The sequence below is a fragment of the Delphinapterus leucas genome, chromosome 2 (assembly GCF_059928025.1).
Source record: "Delphinapterus leucas isolate spDelLeu-1000000601 "Yukka" chromosome 2, BTC_Dleu_Yukka2, whole genome shotgun sequence".
In the NCBI taxonomy this organism is placed as follows: domain Eukaryota; kingdom Metazoa; phylum Chordata; class Mammalia; order Artiodactyla; family Monodontidae; genus Delphinapterus; species Delphinapterus leucas.
In genome coordinates this window covers 8,176,903-8,201,379 of record NC_143130.1, presented here as the reverse complement: position 1 = coordinate 8,201,379, position 24,477 = coordinate 8,176,903, and the positions used below count along the sequence as shown (strand labels likewise).

At 45.1% G+C, this 24,477-nt stretch overlaps 1 protein-coding gene across 2 annotated transcripts in view; it reads right to left on the bottom strand.

Moving 5' to 3' along the window:
• Positions 1-24,477, bottom strand: part of FRMD4A (FERM domain containing 4A) — a 623,578-nt gene that overhangs the window by 88,027 nt on the left and 511,074 nt on the right. For both annotated transcript variants that reach the window (XM_089906385.1, XM_022580547.3), the window contains exons 6-11: positions 23,284-23,340; positions 22,366-22,388; positions 10,487-10,570; positions 5,651-5,716; positions 5,359-5,416; positions 625-711 (exon numbers count right to left, since the gene is read on the bottom strand). In XM_089906385.1, the coding sequence (XP_089762511.1) occupies positions 625-711; positions 5,359-5,416; positions 5,651-5,716; positions 10,487-10,570; positions 22,366-22,388; positions 23,284-23,340 (375 nt within the window). The remainder of the gene's footprint in view (positions 1-624; positions 712-5,358; positions 5,417-5,650; positions 5,717-10,486; positions 10,571-22,365; positions 22,389-23,283; positions 23,341-24,477) is intronic.

The window sequence follows — 24,477 nt, the reverse complement described above, 5'->3', positions numbered from 1 at the left end:
TCCTCTTCAAACATTCTGTTTTGGCTTCACTGTGAGTTTGCAGACTCCTTTCTGCTTCCCTTTCTTTTTTGGCAAATGACCTTATTTCTTCCAGATTTCTGATCACTTCTAATATGCCAGAAAATATCTACTGGATTTGCAGGAAAGCCTCTCATGCTTCTTTAGTTTTCACCTCTTTTTGGCCTACAATCTCTTCTTTTAGTTCCCCTCGTCCAAAAAACAAGAAACAGAAAAACAAAAACAAACCTTTGGGAAAACTCAGATTAGCCTTGGGATGCAAGAGACATGCTCCCCCATGTTCTCAAGCACACAGCACCCCAGGAAAGGAAGGAACAGGACAGTCTCTCAAAGCCCTCTGGTCCATCTGCCCTGGGTGAGCTGATCTAGTCTTCTTACCTTAAATAATTTTAACAGCTTCCATTTCCTTAGTGATGGGGAGGAAAAATACTTCCCCAGGGAACACAGGCTGGATGACTGTGGAGGAGTTTGCATACACCCAAAATGAGCAGGAGACCGGGGGGCCCAGAGGCCCTGAGGCTGCACGGGGTAACATTTTTCCTCACTTCTCTGCCTGTGTCTCCCTCCACCTGAGTGCCATCCTCCCACAAAGGAGAGCACGCTTACCTTCCTGGGCTTGACTTTATCGTGGTAGTCATACTGGAAGATGCCTTTGTAGCTCAGTCCCAGCCACCACGGTATCCCCTGCTTGTCCTAGAACATCAAAAGGAGTACGGGTAAGCATGGGACCAGACAAGAGAGAAAGGAACCAAGAGATCTCCTGGTTCACCTGAAGACAAAGGGAAATGCAAATTCCTTGAAGTGGACGGAGCCCACCTCGCTGTGCCTTACCTTAACGGGTATGCCCTGTCATCAAAGGATGCTTGGTAAAGTGACTTAGTAAGTGCCCTGGGTTGGGGACCCAGCTCTGCTCCTAACCAGCTGGGGTCCTTTCCCCGTTTCTGAGTAAGAAGCGGATGCCTTGTTCTTTGTTCTCCTTCTAAGACTTTAGGTTTTCAGAGCTGGGCCCCTCACCTACCAACAGGGAAAATCTGAGAGATGCTGAACATTCTAACAGAATGACCTTCTGGGCCGAGAAACTGTCATCGACTGTCAGAGCTGGAAGGAACCATAGAGACTATGGAAGCTGACTCCTCTGAAAATTTTGTCTTAAAACATTTAATTTTTTTTAGAGCACTTTTAGGTTCACAGCAAAATTGAGGGGAAGGTACAGGAGTTTCCCATGTACTCCCATCCCTACACATGTGTAGCCTCCCCCGTGAAGAACATCCTGCACCAGAGTGGTACCTGTGTTGCCAATGAGGAACCTACACTCACCCGTCTTAACCACCCAAAGTCCATAGTTTACCTTAGGGATCACTCTTGGTGATGTACATTCTACGCGTTTGGACAAACGTATAAGGGCACGTATCCATCACATACGTAGTGTCACACAGACTATTTTCATGGCTCTAAAAATACTCTGTGCTCTGCCTATTCATCCCAGCTTCTGGCAACCACTTTTGCCTTTTCCAGGAGGTCATATAGTTGGAATCATCCAATACTCAGCCTTTCCAGATTGGCTTCTTTCACTTAGTAATATGCATTTAAGACTCCTCTAATTTTATTTTATTTTAAAAATCTTGTAGCTCATACATGCATATTTATTTTATTCCTACCAGAACAGTGGAAATGCTCTCAAAACTAGCTCAAGTTTTCTATATCACTGTTTTCCCCTATTTGAATAAATTTATTTATTTTAAAAGTTTTATTGGAGTATAGTTGATTTACAATGTTGTGTTAGTTTTCGGGGTACAGCAAAGTGAATCAGTTATACATATACATATATCCACTTTTTTTTTTTTGTAGCTTCTTTTCCCATATAGGCCATTACAGAGGATTGAGCAGAGTTCCCTGTGCTATACAGCAGGTTCTTATTAAGGACTCCTCTAATTTAATAGACAAAGGAATCATGCAAAGGTTGCGTCCTACTCTACTCAAGACCCTCCCCTTCCCCCCAGCAGGCCAGTGGCAGTGCAGGGTAGGCAGGTGCTCATAAGGTGTGCATCCTGTTCACCTCATGAAGACAGTGGCTATCTGGCAGGACTGGGGTAGCAAAATTGAAGCTTTGACACTCTGGGAACTGAATTAAAAACACCAACACCATCTTTATTCCTCTAACAGAGACCTCTGGCTCCCCAGATTGTAAGTTGTAAATCTACATTCAAGACTGTTAACTGGAAGCTCCCAAATGCTAGGAATTGACAGTGGGCATATCAAACAGCCTTTCCCTGGATTTGTCCTAATTGCCACATGCGTGAATGATCTAACATACCCCATGGTGGATGTCTTGAAAACTCACAGTTGGCTTCAGCATTTTCAAATATATGTGGGGCAAGAGTTAGTTCAAGGTAAGCACAAAGGTAAAGGGCAGAGGAAATACATTTTGAATTTTTAGGAAAGTTTCTGAATTTCTTTAAAGGTATAAACCCCTGTCTCTGGAAAGCGCCCGGGTGACTGCAATGGTTTCAGAGAACAGAACAAGAGGAGAGATGAAGGCGACTGCTATTTCAGTTTGTCGAGGTAAAAGAGCTCTCATCACACCGTGAGATGCGGCATTGTGAAATTTACAAGGCCACCAAACAGTGAGTCTCGATATAGTTAATTAGGCTCTTTCTCCAAATAGATAGGAGAGCAATCACTCACGTCTGGAGATTCCAAAAGCCAAACACACAGGCACACTTGGCACTTGGAAAATCACAATGTCTGCTTCTGGCCTCTAACAAGCTGCAAAGGAGCATATGTCTAAGGTTTGATTGGAAGGCAGAAAGCATGCATATCAGAGGTTGCCTTTCTGTCAAGTTCTAGGGCTGAGGAGGAAATGGAACGCAGGTTTAAGCAAGTAAAAGACCAGATGAGGTTTCATCTCAAAGCCTTCCCATCTAGCTGTCTCAAGCCATCTCAACAGTCTTCCAGCATCTAGAAAACTTCCGTGGGGTAGCTGGAGAAGCAAATTTCATAATCTCTGTTTTTTTTGTGTGTGGTACACGGGCCTCTCACTGTTGTGGCCTCTCCCGTTGCGGAGCACAGGCTCCGGACGCGCAGGCTCAGTGGCCATGGCTCACGGGCCCAGCCGCTCCGCAGCATGTGGGATCTTCCCGGACTGGGGCACAAACCCATGTCCCCTGCATTGGCAGGTGGACTCTCAACCACTGCGCCACCAGGGAAGCCCTCATAATCTCTACTTTAATTACGAGCGACGGAGGTGAGGTCAAGCTAAGAACAAACAGCCAATCAGAGAATGGAATGGAGTCGGAGATTCTCGCGTTCCTGGCTCCCACTCCCGAATGCAGACCCCTTTGCTAAACATCACCGTCGAATATCTCCACAACTCAGGGAGAGACTCGCAGTTTGATTTCTGTGACACGCCTCTTGTAATAATGTCAGGACTACTGCTGGACCCTTCTGTTTCCTTTTTGGTAGCAAGATGGCAAAATGGACACGGGCTCCAAACTCTCACTAGCAGTGTAAGAGTTGAACCCTGGCAGCCAGAAAGGGGGATTTTGAGCCTCTTTTCATGATCAATTCCATTTCCTTTTGGGGAGCTGACTGCCCACTGGCTTCAGTGGCCACATCCCAGGGCACAGCCAGCTGTACGGGGGATAAGTCTCCTTAGAGGATCCATCCTTCTCATGTGTGACAGAAGATAGCCCAGGAGGCCAGGTCACACTTCTCATGACAGACTATAGATGGGGCTTAAGCAGGGCAGGGATGGCTGTGATGCTTCTATGAGGTCTGTGCCTCATGCCGAAGAGGGATGAATAGCTTCCATTGGTGGGAAGCGTGCTGGAAGGACATCAGCAAGAACTGAACCACTGCAGGCTCTGAGAGATCCCGGGCTGAGCTGCTGGGTGGGACTGGAGTCCCCGTACATGCCTCATAACTGAGCTCTGCAAATATCATTCTGCCACTTGTTCCCGTCACGGAAATGTGTACATCCAACTACTCAATTCAATTCTCAATAATGGTACTTGGTAAATATTTACTGGGTATCTACTAAGTGCCAGGCACTCCACTGGGTTCTGGGGAAATATAACAGAGTGCAACAGTCTTTGCCATCAAAAGGCTGCAGTTTAGAGGAAGATACGGGCCATTACGTTAAAATGCGTACCAAGGACGCGCAAAGTGCCGTGCAAACTGCCGTGGGCGACACAACAATGAATGAGACACGGTGTTATGTTCTGGTCTAAAGGAATTAAAGATATAGTCGGGGGCTTCCCTGGTGGCACAGTGGTTAATAATCCATCTGCCGATGCGGGGGACACGGGTTCGAGCCCTGGTCCGGGAAGATCCCACATGCCGCAGAGCAACTAAGCCCGTGCGCCACAACTACTGAGCCCGTGCGCCACAACTACTGAAGCCCGCGTGCCTAGAGCCCGTGCTCTGCAACAAGAGAAGCCACCGCAATGAGAAGCCCGCGCACCGCAACGAAGAGTAGCCCCCGCTCGCCGCAACTAGAGAAAGCCCGTGCGCAGCAACGAAGACCCAACGCGGCCAAAACTAAATAAATTAAAAAATAAATAAAACTCCACCTGAAAATATTTTAAAAAATATATATATATAGTTGGGTGGAAACACGGGGTAGGAAACTGGTGGAAGAGCATGGAATCTCGGGTTGGTTGGTGGGACTGTCTTGAGTTCAGAAGTGTTTTCTGCTCTTTTTGTCTGGACTTTGGGCAATGACTTTGATAAACTTCACATTGGGGTAAACGAAGGAAAAGAAGTTATCCTTTCTCAGGATAGAAAAGGGTGCGTGAGGACATCATTACCTATTATTTCGAAGAGGAGATCCCAGTCTGGGACATTATGGATAAAACGCAAGAGAATTTAGAAGGGGGCCTGTGTTACACTGGACTTACTCCTTCTTTAAGAAAACAGAGCCTGTCGATTTGTCAGCCCATATAGTCCCACTTCTCCTATTAAGTTGCCTACGTGGCATTTGACCACCAAGAAAAATACTGTTGATTCTGCTTAAAGTCTTTGTTCTTTGTGCTTAGATGGAATTTTCCTACTGAGAGGCTCTGCAGCCCTGATCTCCAGTATTCTTCTGAGAATGAAGAAGTAGGCATTTACCACACCCACTTCACAAAAAGGCAAGTGAGTTTTGCAGAGAACCCGAATCAAGTCTCACTACACTGGGTGGGGGGGGAGTTCCATTGTCCCAACGCCCCCTAGCATGTGATCTTCCTGTCCAAGTCCTCCCCACTCCCCCAAAAATCTTCAGTAAGATTAAAAAGAAAAAAAAATGAGAACTTTTTTTTTAGGGCATGGTGGCAACTTTCACCAAATGAGTTCACTTACCTTCACTGCGTAATAGTGAACCCCGTAGGTTGGGAGAGACTCCACGATGCTCATGTAGCTGGGAAGACAACACAACACACACACCTGGTTATTCGGCAGAAGTGGAATCGTATACATATTGGTGTGTGTGTGTGCACGTGATAAAGTTCTTAGAGTAATCATTTACGTGAAAGATACATGGAACCACCTGCCCCCGGAGCTACGTCTCTCCCAGCAGAACTGAACAGCCCTGACATACACTATGTGAACACACACATGGCCTCAGCAGCACTGTGGGCTGGGGGGCACTTACTTGACAATGGCTTGGCCTCTGGTCTGGCCGTTCAGTTTCTTGTAGTGCTCGATGACCCGGTCCTCGCTAGAACGAGAGGAAAGGAGTCTCTCAGTCCCCAGGGCGACGGCCCCGCTCTCCGCTCACGGAGAGATCTGTGAGCCCCAGCATCCTCATGACAAGCTCCAAGGAGCCGAGAGCTCCTGGAAAAATGATTTGTCCTGAAAGCAGCATGTCCGAACGCAGCCCAAATGAGATGCCTAGGGCTAAGGGTGTACCCAAACTTCTGTTTTCCCCTCAGAGGACTCGCATTCTCTTTGTCTTGGGCTTATCATCAGTAAAAGGAGAGCCCGGGGTTGGCTCCTCGTAAGAAATGAGACTGTGGGAGCAGAGGACGAAGTGGGGAGCGTGCGGGCCAGCGGGCAGGGACACGGGACAGGAGACAGGAAGAGGGCTACTGGCCGGAGGTGCGCGTGGATGCTCCGGCCGACCTCCCTCGGGTCCCCCTCCCCTTCCTCCGCTCTTGCATCCCGTCGGCACAGGGCCTCCGGGGTGGGGTGGGCAGGCGTGGACTCTGACAGGACGTCCACGGCCTCCCCACCCCGAGTTAGCAGGCAGGCTTGAGGGTGTCCAAGGAGGAGGGGAAAGTTCTGGAATCTGGGGCCGGTTAACACAGACCGTGAAGCAACAAAAGGCCCAGAGGTGTGCTGGCGAGATAAGAAGGAGGCAGAAATCAGAGGGGCACCCTGGTACCTTCTGAAACCTCAGTTCTAACACAGCAAGAGGCCAGCTCACTCCTCGAGGGGCAATGCAGGCCACACCCTCCTGCAACGGGGCGGACGGCGGCAGGGGCCCCTCTGGGAAGTGACCCCAAGCCCCGCCGCCTTTGGAAGCTCAGGAGCAACCTTGGGAATCCCAGGGGAAGCACATCCCACCTGCTGAGGGGTCAAGGCCAAAGGCCTGGCCTCTGGGACTGGGCCGCACGGCCTTCCACCTCACGCCTCGGCCTCACGTTCCTCCCCGCTGGCCCGTGGACTCCATGAGAAGGAGGCGACCCCAGGGACGAACACTCGAGACCTCCTAGGTTGACCTTTACGAGCTATTATTCATTTAGTACCCCGGAACTGATCGAAAGCCTTCTTTCACCCCCCTCTTTCTTTGTCAGCGAGGCCACTTCTGGGGGGCGGTCACACATTCTATGTGTTCATCACCTAGTACTTGGGGGTCATTTAGTTATCGTCTAGTTACTCTCCCAAGCTTCCATGAATCTCCCTTCACTTTAGTATTCTGAAATTTGACGCACATAAGGCTGGCCCCTCACGGGAAAGTGTCTTCTCTAATGCCCCGGATGGGGAATGGCTGCCTAGGAGGGGCCTTGGTCTAGTTGAGGGTCGTGTCTATGGGGTCCGGGCACCTCTGTTCAGAAAGGGGCAGCCGCAGCCGTGTTTCTCCTTGGCTCCCACACACCACGGAAGTTCTATGCGGAGGGGGACAAAGCCCTCTCCTGACAGAGGATTCTCCAGAAACGTCCTCTCTGGGGTCGACACCAGCCTCCCAGAGCATCAGAGTCGTGTCAGGCCGTTCTGGGGTTACCCTTCCAGCTTCCTCCCCAGACAGCCACTGATTCAACAGCTGGGTTGCCACACGACGTGGCATCTGGGGAGGTGGACTTCTAGGTCGGGGGTCCAGCCACGCAGCATAGCTACAGGCCTGCTTCCTTGGTACAGAGCTGCAAAGAGGGTCCCTGGTTCCCTGGGCTGAGGAGGGAAGACGGAACTTAACACAGTGCCGTGGCTGTGAACATGCGCATGGCGCGGGGACGAACACCAGCCGTGTCAGCGACACCTGCTGGCAGCTGTTCAGCTGTTCACAAACTGGTCCAAGCCTGGGGGTCTCACCGTGCCTGACAGCTGTGGGGATCGGTCACCCTGCCTCGCCTGGTTTCTCCTGCTGTCTGAGACCCACCGCGAGGCCACAGTATCCTCCTTCTTCCTCGGCTTTTCCCACCTCTTCTGCCCCAGTGGAAACTCCATAGGCTGGCGTGTGACAAGAGCCGCCTGAGACCCACCCCAGCCCCAGCCCCGTTCCTGCCCCTCTCCAGGCTTTGACAGATGACTCACATGCACCAACTACCCCAGATGCTTGGGGCGGACTAAACGGGATTATCACCAGAGACCCATGAGGCAGAGGAAACGGGATCCCAAAACACATTTGGAGGACATGGTGTTCCATGAAGGAAAAAGGCAAATGACCGAGGCTGACCGCGCGCCAGGCACGGGATGGCTGGTCCATCTCTGCAGACAAGGAGCCCCGAAACAAGGCGATGGCCACAGGGCTCCCTGTCTCGGAGGAGCCGTCGGCCTGTGAGGGGAAGATGTCCCTTCACACCTTGTATGGGCGGTATGAGTGGTCCCGCATTTGCAGTAGAGGCGCTCAAGAGAATCCAGGTCGGGGCCCTGATGCTGCCTTGTCCTGTGGCCCTGGGCACTTTGTGCCTCGGATGCCTCCCCGATAGAGAAATCACGTGGGGTGAGAAGTCCAAGCTTGTTGAACGCTTGGGGGAAATGAGCAGAAAGGATTATTATGTGATGACTCAGCATTATTATGCACCATTCCCCTACTTCCTAATTGCATTCTGTGCCTTTTTATTTCCTCTCTTAATTACAGTCTGAATTTGGCTGATATGGTTAGTCCCATTTTAGAGATGGGAAATCGAGGCAGCAGAGAAGTCACATGAGCGTCCTGGCCTATCATGACCCCACAGTTCAGAGGCTTGGCTGGGATTCTAAAACCCACCGCTTTTGCTCACTAGGCTGTAATGCCTTCCCTGACTAGTGGCGGATGGGCTCCCAGTGGCTTCTTTTGGCCTGAAGGTTGTCCACTGCATCTGTGAATGTGTGTGTGTGTGTGTGTGTATACTTTTTTTTTAAGCAATGCATCATCAGAATGGTTCATGCTACTGGCTTGTTTGTGTATAAGCTGAGCTGTAGAGCAGCTGAGGGTACCTGCTTCAAAACCATCCCTCCCTCGGTCCTGCCATCTTCCCAGTGCATTTAGACAGTGACATGGGCACCTCTGGGTCTAAATGAGGCCCGGGGAAAGCGCTGGCCTGGTCACAGAGATAGAGGGCTGTTCTGACAGGAGAGCTACGGATACAGATGAGGATGAAGCTGTTCATAATGACAAAAGAGAAAGCATAAGCATGAAGGAACGAGTTTCTGTATTGGTGATAATGTTTGCATACAGAGCAGACTGTGGAGGTAACAGAAGAAAATCCAGAGAGAGAAAGAGGAGAGGCAAGGAGGTGTTCATAGCTCTGAAATGAGCACAGGGTGTAAAAAACGTTTGGAAACAAACACATGAGATAATTGAGGGAGGGATTAGGCTGAAAGCAACTCTGACTCCAGACAACCCAGCAACATTACAGCCCCCGCCGGCAAATATATTTCACAAGGTAGGATCTACCAGCTTCTCGAGTTACTTCCTTGCATCTACTTCACCATTGGTTTCTTGAAAGTGAACTGCTGGGAGGATAGAGAAGGTAAGGCCCAGGGAGCATAAGGAATTGGGGAGAGGGCAATTGGGTTCCACGAACAAGGCAACAGGAGTGCCATCTGGGGGTGTTCGTATGTGCACGCTGCCAGGATGGAAGTCTGGAAATTGACACGTGCAAAGTCTTTGCACGTTAAACCAATTTTGTTCTTTGGGGGCAAATTAGAAGGATCTAAAGCCACTATTTATGGACACCTGTGTAACCAAAAAAAGAATGGCAACAAAACAGTTCAGAGAGATGAAACTGGGGATGCCAGCACACCGGTGGGAGCTCTCAGCCTCAGGGTTCAGCTCTTTTGTTTCCCGTCCAGCTGCCCCATCACCACTTGGTCTCTTGGCAAGAAATGATTTAGGTACTGGAGTTTCATCCTGCTAATGCCCTCTGCAGCAAGACGCACCCCATCCCAGCCAAAGGAATCCCTTAAAGCCACCCGGATGACTGAATAACTAGTCTGTGGATCGGAAAGGTGTCTGGACAGGATGAAATGTTAGTAAACTGGCAACTTCATAAAGCATATTACAGAAGTGCTTAAAAGTCATATGTTATAATTCAATAAGATTGACTTCTTCTGCGATTTTTGTTTTATCTTATTATTGTTTTTTAAATAAAAGCCGTCACAGTGCTTTTTGTCAAGGAGTCAGAAGGATGACTGGGGGAGCGGCATTTTGCTTTCAAAGGACAGTGGTCAGGGCTCGCTAGCCCAACAGTATTTCAACACACTGCCCGGCAATGCAAACCCCGCTCCACTGTGACCCGAACCACAACCTGGGAACCGTTCAAGTGCCCGATTCATTCAGAATCAGTAATTCAGGGCCCGACAGATGAACTATGGTGTAATGTTACACGGAAGCTAAATCAGGAGATATTAAACATTGTGGGAAAGTAAAAGAATCAATCTCTCTCTTCTGCAAAGAAAAAAACCCTGTCCTCCTCCCACACCTCAAAACCCCACACATCCTGTCATCAAATGACAAGGATTCCAAAGCGAAACTCTAGCAGCTCAGGAAAGACTCTCCAAGGAGGCAAATCATCTAGAGGGAAATTTTAGAAGGTTTTTTTGTTTTTTAAAGAAAGAAAATAGGGAAAAGAGGTCTCACACATTTCGTGTTATTTAAATAAATGCAGAAAACAGTTTCATGAAGACTCAAGCCACTCGATACCGTTTGCAGTCGCTGTCTGATTGGGGTCCAGGCGGACCCGTGGTGGCGGGGAGGATGGACAGTCGCCAGGAGCCCCCTGCGTCCCTAGAAGGGGCTCCCTCCTGGAGGGGGGATGCCTGGGGCATGCAGGGAAAGGGGGCTTACCAGTAAGCCAGGGAGGGGTGCTCCTTCAGAGCCTGCGTGGGAAGTGCTGGTAGTTTCTTCAAGTCCGTCCTCACCACTTCATTGCTGGAAGACAGGGCAGACAGGGAGCATGGCAGAAACATGCTCAGCCTCGGAGAAAGCCACAGCACCACGCGAGGCGACCCGGCCCAGTCTTGTCCTCAGACCCCGCATCTGTTCCCCTTTAGTGAAAAGCGGTGCTTTCTTTGTACTTATTTACTTAGCAGAGACGCAAAAGAACACACAGCACGCAGAGCCCAGCGGCCTTTCCTTGTAGAGGGCAGGGCCGAGCAGAGCCGTCTCAGATGCCTGCGGGTTCTTTTCAAGCCCTGCATGCCAAGGGGGCACCGATGAGTGTCCCCGGGCAGCAGGAATGTGGGCAGAAGGGTCACCAGTTTCCCCACGGGGGGACCTTAGGGAGGTCTTGAGGGCCCCGCCGTGAGCTTTGAGAACGGACAGCTCGACTGTTTTCTCCTTAAGCTGTTTCCCTCACTAACCCACAGGCCAGTTTTCTTTGCCTGGATTGACCACATGCTAGAAACTGTTGTCCAAAATATGACAAATGCATAACATTTGCTTTAAAAAATTTTTTTTTTGATTGAAGTATAGTTGATTTACAATGTTGTGTTAGTTTCAGGTGTACAGCAAAATGATTCAGTTACATATATATATATATATTTTTTCCCACATTCTTTTCCCTTATAGGTTATTGCAAAATATTGAGTAGAGTTCCTTGTGCTTATACAGTAGGTCCTTGTTGGTTATCTATTTCGTATATAGTAGTGTGTATCCGTTAATCCCCAGCTCCTAATTTATCCGCCCCCCTTTCCCCTTTGGTAACCATAACTTTTTTTTCTCTGTCTGGGTCTATTTCTGTTTTGTATATAAGTTCATTTGTCATTTGCTTTTGACATGATCCAGAAACAACTCAGAAAGTGTTAAGTGGATTATCAGGCACTAGGAGGAGGTCTTACCCGTCCGGTCCCTGGACCAGAAATTCTTCCTTCCCTTCAGACTCGCATGATCTCAGGTTTGGGAGATACTTTAAATTCCCCTAATTTAACCAGGGGGCTTCAGAGGCTTGACTCCCCTGTGGGCGCTCAGCAGACCCACACCCCTGCTGGGACAGGGACATCCGGGTGTTGGCCCCCAATGTCTACCTCCAGAGCCAGTCAGCAGAATCCACTTGGGATGTGTAAAGGTGTCTCCCTGTACTGGTCCACCACAGCGCCTCATGGCCCTTGATGTGAAGCCTGCATTTACACACAGTTCTAACCCAGGCTATGGGAGCAGCTTCCGTTCTGCTCATGCAAATCAAGGCAGGTGTTGACCACCGGGACCTTGGGCAGTAGCATCTAAAAAGCAACGAGACAGGAGCTCACGGGTAAATACAAAGGAAGGAGGGACCACCACAGTCACATGCCTTTCTGTGGGCCCCCGCCCAGCCGGAAACACTGTCTCCAGCTAGGAACCAGCAGCTACCCTCTGGATGCCAAGTGCCAGTGGGCAAAACCATTTCCATACTTCAAGTTCATGTACCTGGTGACCAAGAAACACATGGATGTGACCTTATAGCTGCTCCCAGAAAGGGGATTTTTCAACTGAACTAAGAAACAGTGACAGTGAAGTTTGTGAATCTTGGCTTTGGACAACCAGCCAGAAGGAAAATCTCAACTTGTAACTGTTGAAATCAATAAATCTATTTTATTTTATTTTTTTTTGTGGTACGCGGGCCTCTCACTGCTGTGGCCTCTCCCGTTGCGGAGCACAGGCTCTGGACGCGCAGGCTCAGCGGCCATGGCTCACGGGCCCAGCCGCTCCGCGGCATGTGGGATCCTCCCGGACCGGGGCACGAACCCCTGTCCCCTGCATCGGCAGGAGGACTCCCAACCGCTGCGCCACCAGGGAAGCCCGAAATCAATAAATCTAAGTCCTTGAATGGTTATCACGTAGGTGGCAAGGGTTTATTGATTAATTATCAATAAGTTGAATGTATTTATGGAGCCCCTGCTACAGGGATACATAAAAAAAGGATAAGCCATAGTCCTCATTCAAAAGCTGCTCACAATTCAGTGCAGGGAGTGAGAGGTGCGAATAAAAAGAGAACTGACTACATGGGCAGTACTGGATCATGTCCATTCAAACAACAGACTAAAGTTTGGAGGAAAGGAAGGCCCCTGTGGGCTCTGTTGTAAAAGCAGACTTTGGGGCAGGTGCCACATGGAGAAAAGGACAGGTATCTTATTTTTCTTCTCAGTGGAATACAGTAGAGTATGGAGGCCAGGAACTGAAGAGATCAATTAGAACGGGTGGTATGGAAGGGTTAAGCGGACCAAATAAATGGCAGATTAGACATAGGATTTTGAGGACCTTCCATGCCAGGCTGGTAGAGTTCAAGTTTAGTCAGGAGGCAAGGGTCAGCACTGGAGCTTTTCACACAGGTCACCTCCTTGTGTTTAGGAAAATTCAAGTCCCAAGCAGAGTTTGGAATTTTTACTTGCATGTTATTAAGGCATAAAGAAATACTCAGGTCCCCGAACACCCAAGAGAGCCTACAGTGATGAGTTTCTGGGTCTTATCTTTCCTTATAGTTTATTAACTATAAGCTCCCTGAGCACAGGGATTTGTTTCACGGACTCATCGGTGCCTAGGGTGGCACCTTACAGGTTGAACATTTATCGAATGGAACTGTGAGAAAGACAATTAAGCTGAAGCACGAGTGTGGGTTTCACTCACACCCATCACATCTAAAGTATATTTGGGGGAGGAAGGAACTAAAGGAGGCAGAGGTTGTCTTACCCACTAAACACTCATTTGTTGGCAAACAAGCACCCCTGATGAGAGTCCCAGGTCTGACTTCCTGGCTGGAGATGCAGTGGCTTTTTTTTTAGCGCTCCCCCAGGGCCAGGTGACACAGACAAATACAACAAGAAATCACGAAGGCGTGAAGCCCATCCAAATCCATTACGTTCTGGAAGGGATCCAGGGCTCTTAAGCCGTCCCAAAGGACAACTATGTAGAAATGTCCTATTTGCCTTTCTGCTGTCTGTAAACATATGTAATGACTTAGAGGGGGCCAGCCCTGTCAGATGATCTGGCCATGCCCTGGCTGCAAATCACAAAGCTGCCTTAATGGGAGACCTGGTCACTCTATCTCCAGAGACTTGGGAAGCTGAAACTGAAAGAATGTGCTAGAAGTTCCCAGCTTCCTCTCCCAAGATCTTCTGCTTGGACATTTCCCCCAGAGTCAGGACAAATGATAAATGCCAACTTATGAAATACCCTAAAACAGTTCCTTGTTCCAAACAGCGGTCAGTTTCCACTTCTAGCAAAAGAGGAAAGGTCTCTTGGAAAATCACTTGCTAAACTGAAGTCTTCTTATTTTTAATATTAACCAGATTTTATTCACAACTTTTAGGTGGTGGTTAATGCTGCCAGCAAAAACTTGGTCTCTCAATGACGCGTTAAGTCTTTGACTTGGGTGTTTTTGCTTTTTTTTTGTTTTTTGTTTTTAAGATGATGGATCACGGTTCTACTGTCTACCCTGCTCATAAAACATGGGAAGTTTGAATGATCTACTGTGGAAAACTAAGGTTTCGAGCAATATGCGTCAACTAGGGGATCTGTCACGAATAACAGCGAAGAACGAATTTAACCAAGACACCATAGAGTGAAGAAAGCAAAAATGAAATTTGATAGGACGATTAGCAAAATCCACAAGGTGCTTGTTTTCCTTTAAAAAAATGACAAAACGCTTTTTCAGAAGATTCCCTTTGGGTTAAATGAGATGTCCATAACTTGCAGGACAAACCTGGGGCAGACAGAACTGGCTTCGTGTGGAAGAATTCTTCCTGAAACCAGTGGTTTTGAGGTGTCCTGGTACTAAAACACTAGAGCACTAAAGCCAGAAAGTTACACTAGTGTCACAAAAAAGGACTAACACAAAACTCAGAGACAGTAACGTGATGTTAGTATCCTACTAACTCCTCCGTATTTCATGAGTGTATCATGAAGGTCAAGTTCTCCAGAGAGAGGGATTTCATAAGTTAAAAAGAGTATTACGGGTCCTCGTTACCCGCAATTCCAAAAATCTGAAAATCTCTAAGATATAAAGCCTTCTCACCAACTTGGTGGTGAACCTAATGTTCGACCTTTCTCTCTCTCTTCCACTTGGTGTGAATATCCATATTCCGGTGCAGAAGCGTGAACAGACTGGATTCCAGAAGCTGCCTCAGACGCTGCTGTGGGTGTTACAGTATACTCCGCATTACCCATCTAAAACCCACAAAGTTCTGGGTTCAGAAACACTGGACCCTAAAGTTTCAGAGATGCATTGTGGATCTGTATTACTTTATTCAACGGTACAATACATCTAGAAAACTCTGAGACAGATGAGTAAGGAGAGCTGTAGATTTTCTCTTCTTTGCTTATCTTAATAACCATGCAGGAAACAATTTCTCTCCTTCCCTTCCCTTCTTCCTTCTTTTTTTTTTTTTTTTTAAACCAAGTTGAACTTCATGTGCTAGCAAAGAAAATGGGGACACTTGGCTATCTCCTCCCTACCACATACTCTCCTTCAGGGTACAGGGAGGCTCACAGAACTGGTGGCTGAGGACGATGCTTGTGAGGGTTCTCTGGTAGTTGTGTGACCATTTGCAGACACCAGGGAAGCACCTGCGGGTCCCTCTGAGATTCTTCCAGCAGAGGATTCTGGATTCTGGGCATGTATCATGGATAAATATGCCGCACTACTTTGCCACCTGTACGGAGGGGCAAAATTACCAACATTTATGAATCACGTGCCTTTATTTCTGATGGTAATGGCTAATTTATCTAAGTAAAGATTTCTTTCTTGATTAGTGAGTTTGGTTTTCTAGGATGACAGAAAACATTTTTTGCGTTTCTAACATAGTTGTAAACTTGTAAAAATTCAAAACAAATTTTTTATAAGCCTACAATTTGAGACAATAATTCTACTCAAAAAGCTGTTTAATTTTCTATGTTATCCTTTTGAGTCAAAATCTTAATTCTGAAAAACAGACATAATGTCATAGCCGTGAACCTTTTTGTTATTACCAAGGTCAACTCAAAATATGATACTGATATTAAAGAAATATTTAGCAAACGAGACAAGCTGTCATAATACAAAATTGCCTCCTTTATGGTATATCTAAACAATTCCCATAGGATTGGAAGAATATTCTCCTGCAAAATACCCTATCTGAATACTTTTCTATGCTTGGAAACTGTGAATTACACACTTGAAAAGCTCAGTAAAATGGACTTTTGTGCACAAAACAAAGCTTTCTGTAATAACATTTCCACTTGAACATTTTGTTTCAAAATTTCAGATTCTGTTCCTTTCAAAAGGTCTTGCTGGCATGAAAGATTCCAGCTGCTTCTCCCTCTAAGTCTTTTAGAAGTCATGGGAAAATATCACACACCCCATTCTCTCTCTCTTTTTTTTTTTAATAAAATAACATACAAGAATTATATAACTTTAAATTCTTCCCACAAAAACTCTCCTTTGGGCTGCATGTATTTCAAGCTTAACAGATGACTTTTTTTCTAGTCATTTTCCAATAGGGAAATTTGCAAGTTTGGGTATTAAAGGTACTATTAGGTTATGTAAGTTGTATTCCAAATGCTGACTCTTCCAAACACAGCTGTCTGAGTATTTTTTTTTTTTTTTACTAATTATCTAAAAGTCTCAGCAAATCGATTTCTCTTAGTATATAATCCCATCAGCTGTTTTCTTTCAAGAGGCCAATTAAAACATCGTAGGAAAATATACCGCAAGTGATCAAATGCTCTAATACTGCTTTAACACTGAGCTCGCTATGACTTGCAGTAGTAAAACCACTTAGGTAAGTGCAAAGTAATGATGTTAGTAGATTCAGAATTGTGATTTTTTTTTTTTTTTTTTTTTTTGCGATACGCGGGCCTCTCACTGCTGTGGCCTCTCCTGTTGAGGAGCACAGGCTCCGGACGCGCAGGCTCAGTGGCCATAGTTCACGGGCCCAGCCGCTCCCCAGCATGTGGGATCTTCCCGGACCGGGGCACGAACCCGTGTCCGCTGCGTCGGCAGGCAGACTCTCAACCACTGCGCCACCAGGGAAGCCCAGAATTGTGATTTATAGACCACTGCCTGAGATTAATCAACTTTCAACGCTGTCTCTTAGCAGGGCAAGAAAATAATGTCATCTTTTTAAAGATAGTAATCTGTACAAATGTTTATGTTACCAAAAAAAGTCTTTTAGAAGAAAATCAGCCCTTTATCTTCTTTTCCTGTTGATCTTCTAAAATTCTTCCTTTAACCTATGACTGCCTAAAAGGCATCATCTAGTCTGACAAAAAAAAAAAACAACAAAAGCCTACAAATAGGGAATTTTCAGATACCAGTAAACCAAGTTTCACTTGCAGTAATTCACAAATGCTCTTAAGAAAGGCAGACGAGATTTCATACAAAGAACAAAAAAATCAAGAGGGTACTTTTTTTTTTCCCACAGAAATTTCATTTTATCTTTCTGGCTTAGTGAACACATGGTTCCATGGTTTACAGAAGAGGAAATATTAAAAGGTCTTCACTTTTTTTTTTTTTTGTTTCTAGCTGCTCTTCTAGAGACCTAAGACCAGGCAGTCCGTGGAAGCTGAAAGGAATTTTTCAGGACAAATAAATACTCCAACTCCTTTTCTAAAATGGAGGTAAAACTCAATTTCCCTGCTACTCATTTCTGTTGATGGAGTAACGTGTTGCTCTATTTCTAAAGCATTATTATTATTATTAAGAAGCAGAATTGGAACCCTGTAGATTGATAAATCAGGGTCACAGTAAGACTCTTACTGACCCTGGAACTCTGATAAGCAGATATTCTCCCACTGGCACCAGCCTTTAACTTTGTACGGACGTCACAGAAACTGACCCCTCTGTATTCAGTCACAGCGTTGCTTTTTTGACGTTGGTTGCTGTGTTTCCTTGGAAGAGACAACCTGCAGATGGAGGGCAGCCTCCCATCGCCTCTAAAGCACGTGATGAACTTTGCCTAACAGGTAAGCAAAATGTGACCCACAGAACTTTACATGGGATTTCCTTAATATCAGCCCTTTTCAGGTGCTGTTTGCTTACTGGTCCTTATAAGTCTTTTAATGATCAGCATCAATACATCCGGTTCTCTGGAACAAAGATATTTCCAGGTCCCAACAGATGGCCTGGGGTAACCAAGCTTTACAGGTCTGGTTTCAATAAATCTTGTTAGCAAAAAATTCTACAGAACAGATGTTTTTTTACTAGTCCCTGTTAATCTGTGGATGATTCTTTATATCAAAGGCAGTATGATTTGGGAATGCATTTATGTGGCTCAGCATAAACTATTTTTAATCAATTCACCGATTTGGTAAAATGTTGTTAAAATGATTATTTTCCCTCCTTTTTTTTTTTTTTTTGGTGGCCCCCTTTCAGAAAGGCTGACAGAAAGTAAGAAGTGAGGCTATTCTCAAAATCAGAGTATGAAGACTAGCCACTAGGGTTTTCAGTTAAGGTCCCCTTAGGGAAAAAAAGCAAAAAAATCAAATTCTTTAAATAATACCTTGCTTAGTGCAGGGTATTAATAAGTCTTCTATTACATTAAATTAGAATGTAACTATACAGTTTGAATGTCTTGTTCAGTTGACTAAATTAGGTATTCCCTGAATTGACCTTTTTAAAGACAAGAGTATTATTTTTCTATGGTAACTGAATGTTTGAAAGAATTTTTTTTTGACATCTTTGTTGGAGTATAATTGCTCTACAATGTTGTGTTAGTTTCTGCCGTATAACAAAAGTGAATCAGCTATACGTATACATATATCCCCATATCTCCTCCCTCTTGCGTGTCCCTCCCGCCCTCCCTATCCCACCCCTCTAGGTGGACACAAAGCACCGAGCTGATCTCCCTGTGCTATGCGGCTGCTTCCCACTAGCTATCTGTTTTACAAGGAATTTTTTTTTTAATAAGAAAAATCAGTGCTCGGCACTTAAACCACTGCAGAGTTTATGATGAATAAAGTATGTATAAAATCCTAGAAAATGTGTATTAGCTGACTAATGCTCAGGAGTGATTATCAAAGGAGAACTTTCTGTTTTTAGAACTGTTTTGACCCTTTTCAACCTAATATTTGCTTATATAGCTGCCATGATGAACAGTTCTGAGGCTATTCAATTGTTTTAAACAGAAATGCCAACTCCACTGATTTCCTCATTGTTGATGGACATTCATTTTTTTTTTTTTACATACATATTGTACCAGGAAATGAAATGCGATCACTACATGCTCTGCTAAGGAAAACAATACAAGGGAAAAAATATTTTTAGGTAAGACGATTTCCTCAACCTTTCACGATATCTTACAAATTTGTCTATGCTAGAATATGAACATGGGTGACATATATTGCTTCCTATCATGGACAATACTTCCTATCTATACCTCACTCATTTTCTTTCAGCAACACTGAACCCAAGATTTCACTGTCAAGCTCAGTAAGACAAGGAAGTGAACATTTCCATTCACTGGAAAGAAAAGGGGGTTACATGAGAATAATCCTTCAAGCTCAATAAGACAAGGAAGTGAACATTTCCATTAACTGGAAAGAAAAGGGGGTTACGTAAGAATAAGCCTTCAGGGGTCTGCTGAGCAAAAAAGAGTCCAAGAGGAGAAACGGAACAGCTTGTGAGTTTCATGAGAAACAGCAGTTACGGCTCTGGGTTGACCTTACATAGCTCTCGTTCTATTAAAGTAATATCAGCACTTTCGACTTCTCCCTTTTGTAAAAAGAACCCTTTTCCTCTTGTACATCAAGGAACTTGCTCCCCTAATATGTAGATTTTTTTTGGCCCAACCGAGTGGCTTGCGGGATCTTAGTTCCCTGACCAGGGATTGAACCCGGGCCACAGCAGTGAAAGTGCTGAGTCCTAAGCACTGGACCGCCAGGGAATTCCCATAATATATAGATTTTTAATACTCATTCCACATCAATGTAATCTGCATATATTCACTGAAATGTAAACATACAGGATAATAGCATCCTGGGCAAAGTAGCTTTTTAGGAAGGTAGCGATTCAGGATCATCAGGCTATGAAAGAGTTACTTTGCCTTTTGTGTGCGACCATTAATTTCAAAGGTTATTTGATCCTCTAGATTCTAGAAGATCTCAGAATTAAGCCCTGGACCACGTGCTGTATAAAACGCTTCCCCGGTGCTCTAAGTTGACATCTCCTGTTATGAATGCTGCTCAGGAAAATGTACTGTGTTTACAGGGTGTGTATATAAGTCAAAGCCATTCAGTTAAATACGATTAAGGTTATAGAGTCCGGCATTCATTAATAGAGCAAAAACAACTTTCTACAATACTAAACTATGAGGATGGGACATCTAAAATGCCCGATGTTTGGCCACCAAACCAAATGTTATGGGGATTTTCCCAGATGTGGATGGGAAGAGGTAAAAATCAAGGATTACTTCTCTTGTTCCGAAACTCCGGGCCACTCAAGCATACGAACTGTGGGCTTGTACAGAGAACGGTGTTTATCAGGGAATCCCAACTTCTGTGACGTGAGTTTTACGCTGGGAGATAAACTGACCTTTTGGATAAGGTGTCTGACCTCTCTCCTCCCCTGACGGCTATTTCTCACCCCAGACAGCTGCTGTTATAAACAAACTGCGAGGGAACACTTTGACAAATGAAGCCAAACCAGGATCCTTTGTTTCTCTGCAGCCAACAAGCTGGGATTCCACAAGCTCCTGAGGGGGCCATGAGTTACTGGAGGCCAGGCCTGCCCTTCCTCCCCACTGACCATCCCTGTAGCCCCACGTTCCCAGGATCTGCGGGGCCAGATGACGCTGTTCTCAGCTCACATTCCATCCTGTCAGGGGACTCTCAAAAATAAATAATATTTACAGCAGAGTTCAGAGCCCGTGAAAGAAAAGGCAGGGAAAAGTATCTTCAGAGTAAGTAGACCGGACAATGGAATCCACTGGATCTGTGGTTATTAAACCATTTTTTCATGGGGCTTTAGAGCCTTTTGTAAATAGATATGAACCTGCACTTACCAAGAGCCTCAAGTCCAATACCAAATGAAAGGCATAAAAAACTAACAAAGAAAAAACAGAACAAAGTATAGTTTCTAGATCCTGAAAATGTTGCACTCAATCCATTCGGTCAACAGTTATTGGCCACCTACAAGGTCTCCTGCTAAGGCTATAAATAAACCTTCATCGCCCCTCCCAGAAAAAGGACTACCCCTGTTTCATAGCAAGAACTTGGGAAACCTAAATAAAAGGGGCCTGGAGGTCTCCTTCTACAAATAATCAAACTGGGCTGAAGGGACTATATTTTAGGATCAGGGGTCAGCCCACTACAACCCACTGGCCAGCCCTGTTTGTTTTTATGTGGCCTGTGAGCTAAGCATGGTTGGGAAAAAAATCTTAAGAAAAAAGTCTTAAACGGTTGGGAGAAAAAAAATCAAAAGAAGAAGAATATTTTGTGGTACATGAAAATGTATATGATATTCAAATTTCTGAATTTATAAATAAAGTTTTATTGAAATACCGACATACTCATTTGCTTACCTACTGTCTCTGGCTGCTTTTGCACTTAGAAAGGGAGGGGTGAGAGGTTGCAACAGGGACTGGGTGGCCTGCAAAACCCAAGTATTTACTGTCTGGTTCTTACAGAAAGTGTTTGCTGACCCTTGTTTTAGATTGTCAAAGAATTTTTTTGGTTTTGCTGAGATATCTGAGTGAGAAAATATACCTCTGCCTTTGCTAGAAAGCCTTAGAAATGCATGGCGAGCAGAGAGAAGGCAGCTAAGACCTGAAAAACCAGTCAGCATGAAGTTGAGAAGCTGGACAAAGAGAGGGAGGCCACCAGGTGAAGTAGTTTAGGCGGCATTTACAGATCAGATCCCCCAAACCAGGAGAAAACACCCAAGTTCCTTCACAGAGCAGAGGTATAACCTGCATTTCTTTTTCATACCAAGTTTGCTAATTTCCTAATGATGGGCCAGGATCCCACGCCCTGACGCTGTTCTTGTACATGTGGTTGAGTCTTCATATCTCTAGACCTTGATTCTAAAGAATGAGCTATACTGGACTTGCCTCAGGGGAGTTCAATAAAACAGAATCCCAGCAATGATGTCTGTCTTTGAGCAGACAGTCCTGTTGGTGGATGGTTACAACCCCTACTCTGTCTCCAGTAATGATCAAGAGAGACTGGCACTTCAGCCCTACTGGTCAACTGGCCACGCTTAATGAAATGAATGACAAGGTTGAAGTTTGTGGATCTACAGGGTTATTAAAGCAGGGCACATTTTTCCCCGTGGTTAAGTCTGTTTATGTTCTCTCCCTAACATAACATCTGGAAAAGGAAAGACAGTAGAAGTGGGATATTTATATTGTAACACTTTCACGAAAGACATCTTCCTGCGGGCTAGGATTTTGTACCTTCAGGGTTGGAACTAAAACAGAGGAAAAAAAAGATGTTTGCGTCCATGGGGTTATCTCTATCACTATAGTTCATACCACAGTGATAATTCAAGGCTCCACGAAGACACCTGGGCGACCTGACACACCTCAATACAATGGCCATGTGTGACAGTGGGTTCTAACCTCAGCCTCTTAGTAACTTTCGTTTGGTGCAGAATATCCTCCTGTTACTGGGCTTTCTCTGCCTGATGTGTCTATTTCCATTGACAAGTTGGGAACTGGATTTCAACATTAAGATATAATATTAATAAATTGCCCTCCTACGAAGAAAAGACAGAATAGTTTCTTTTAATAGAGATGCAACAGAATACATTTTTAAGCCAAAAACTCTCGTAAACTCACCTAGAAAAGTCTCCCTTTGCCTCCTGTAGAAGAAGAAAATTCAACATCAGTGACACATTCTGATCCCACGTTACAGATTTTAAAATACATTGTAACGAAGTCCTCTACTGAATCAGTCCGACTGACTGCTGTTTCGTCCTATGAGCTATAGTAATATAATTAAGGAAGGACACGTGTATTTACCACTTGAATATGAGACAATTAAACTTCAGAAAGTTATATACAAAGAAAGTGATTCATAATGACAAAGGGAAAGTTTCCATTTCTAAGCCCTGATCTAACTTTTTCCAGTTTAAAGATTCTGAACCTGGCCGTCTGTCTGGATAGCACTATCTATGTGTCCATGTCTTGTGTTATTTGTTGTTTTACCCTGTATTGTGGGCTTTTGGAGGCAGGGACCATGGAATCTGTAATGCATTAGCATAACGCCTGGAACATAGTAGTTGCTCACTAAATCCTGCTGAAGGAATAAATTAATGACATCATTTTAGCTCATCTTGCCAGTGTTTCTAATACTCAGTAGGCCTCTTTTTCACATAAGCTAAGGATCTTTTCCTTGTCTTTCATGACAGTGATTCTCCTGGCAATTAATTCCTGCTTTTTACTTGGCTTTCTCCAGTGACCTGAAGAAAAAGGGGTCACTGGATGGTCTCAGTTTCCCCCAATCTCAGGTTATACACACAATTTTCCTTTGCAGAGAGATACAGACTTAACATTTTGGAGAAGAACAGAGAACAGAGAAGACTCTATTTGCTGCCATGGTGTAGTTTCCCCAGTAGCTCTTTCCTGCTTGTGGCTAAAAATAACTAAGAAGTCAAAGAGCTAGTGGATATAGCAACTGCCATGCATGGTAAGTCTTATTCCTCTTTCTTCTGTGTATGGCCCTGGCATACAAAGGCAAAGGGGGAGACGACTTACCTGTAAAATATACGAGGCTAATTCAAACACCACTTCACTGTCAACATCAATCAGCTCCTGAAAGGAAAACCAAGGAAGGTAAGTTTGGTCCTTTAATGATGATTTCTTTATGATCTCTCCCCAAAGAGGATGGGTATTTCTTTTCTAAGGTGTTCCCTAAAATCTCAAGCACTCATAGAATATCTTCTCTGAATTACTCGGACCCTGGCTCCCTGACATGCTTTTTACAGCTCTTAGAATGAATCCAGTGGTCCTGGGTCTACACAGTTGCCTCCAGGGCTTCATCTTTGTCTTCATGAGAAATTAAGGGATGGGCCAGTCCCCGGCTTTTTACAAATCTGTCGACCTGATTAATCAGAGTAAGGTTACTTGATAACCACATGCATTTTTCTTTCTAAACTCTACTTCGGAACCAGGAATAAGGCTTTACTGAAGAAAAGGTTACAGTGGGATTGTGACTCTTTTAAAATTAAATAAAATGAAAAATAGAATTCCCCAGTTGCACTAGCCACATCTCTTTCATGTACTCAGTACTTCGAGGTAGCTGCTGGCTACCATGATGTCAGAGCACATGCAGGGCACTTCGCTCATTGTAGAAAGTTCTACTGGTCCGCACTGTTAGAGAATCCAAGTTTAAAAATGCTCTGTTCTACAGATTGCCAACAAACACATGAAAGAATGCTCAACGTCATTAATCATTAGAGAAATGCAAATCAAAACTACAATGAGATATCATCTCACACCTGTCAGAATGGCCATCATCAAAAAATCTACAAACAATAAATGCTGGAGAGGGTGTGGAGAAAAGGGAACTCTCTTGCACTGTTGGTGGGAATGTAAATTGGTACAGCCACACTGGAGAACAGTATGGAGGTTCCTTAAAAAACTACAAATAGAACTACCATATGACCCAGCAATCCCACTACTGGGCATATACCCTGAGAAAACCATAATTCAAAAAGAGTCATGTACCACAATGTTCATCGCAGCTCTATTTACAATAGCCAGGACATGGAAGCAACCTAAGTGTCCATCAACAGATGAATGGATAAAGAAGATGTGGCACATATATACAATGGAATATTAGTCATCCATGAAAAACTAAATTGAGTTATTTGTAGTGAGGTGGATGGACCTAGAGTCTGTCATACAGAGTGAAGTAAGTCAGAAAGAGAACAACAAATACCGTATGCT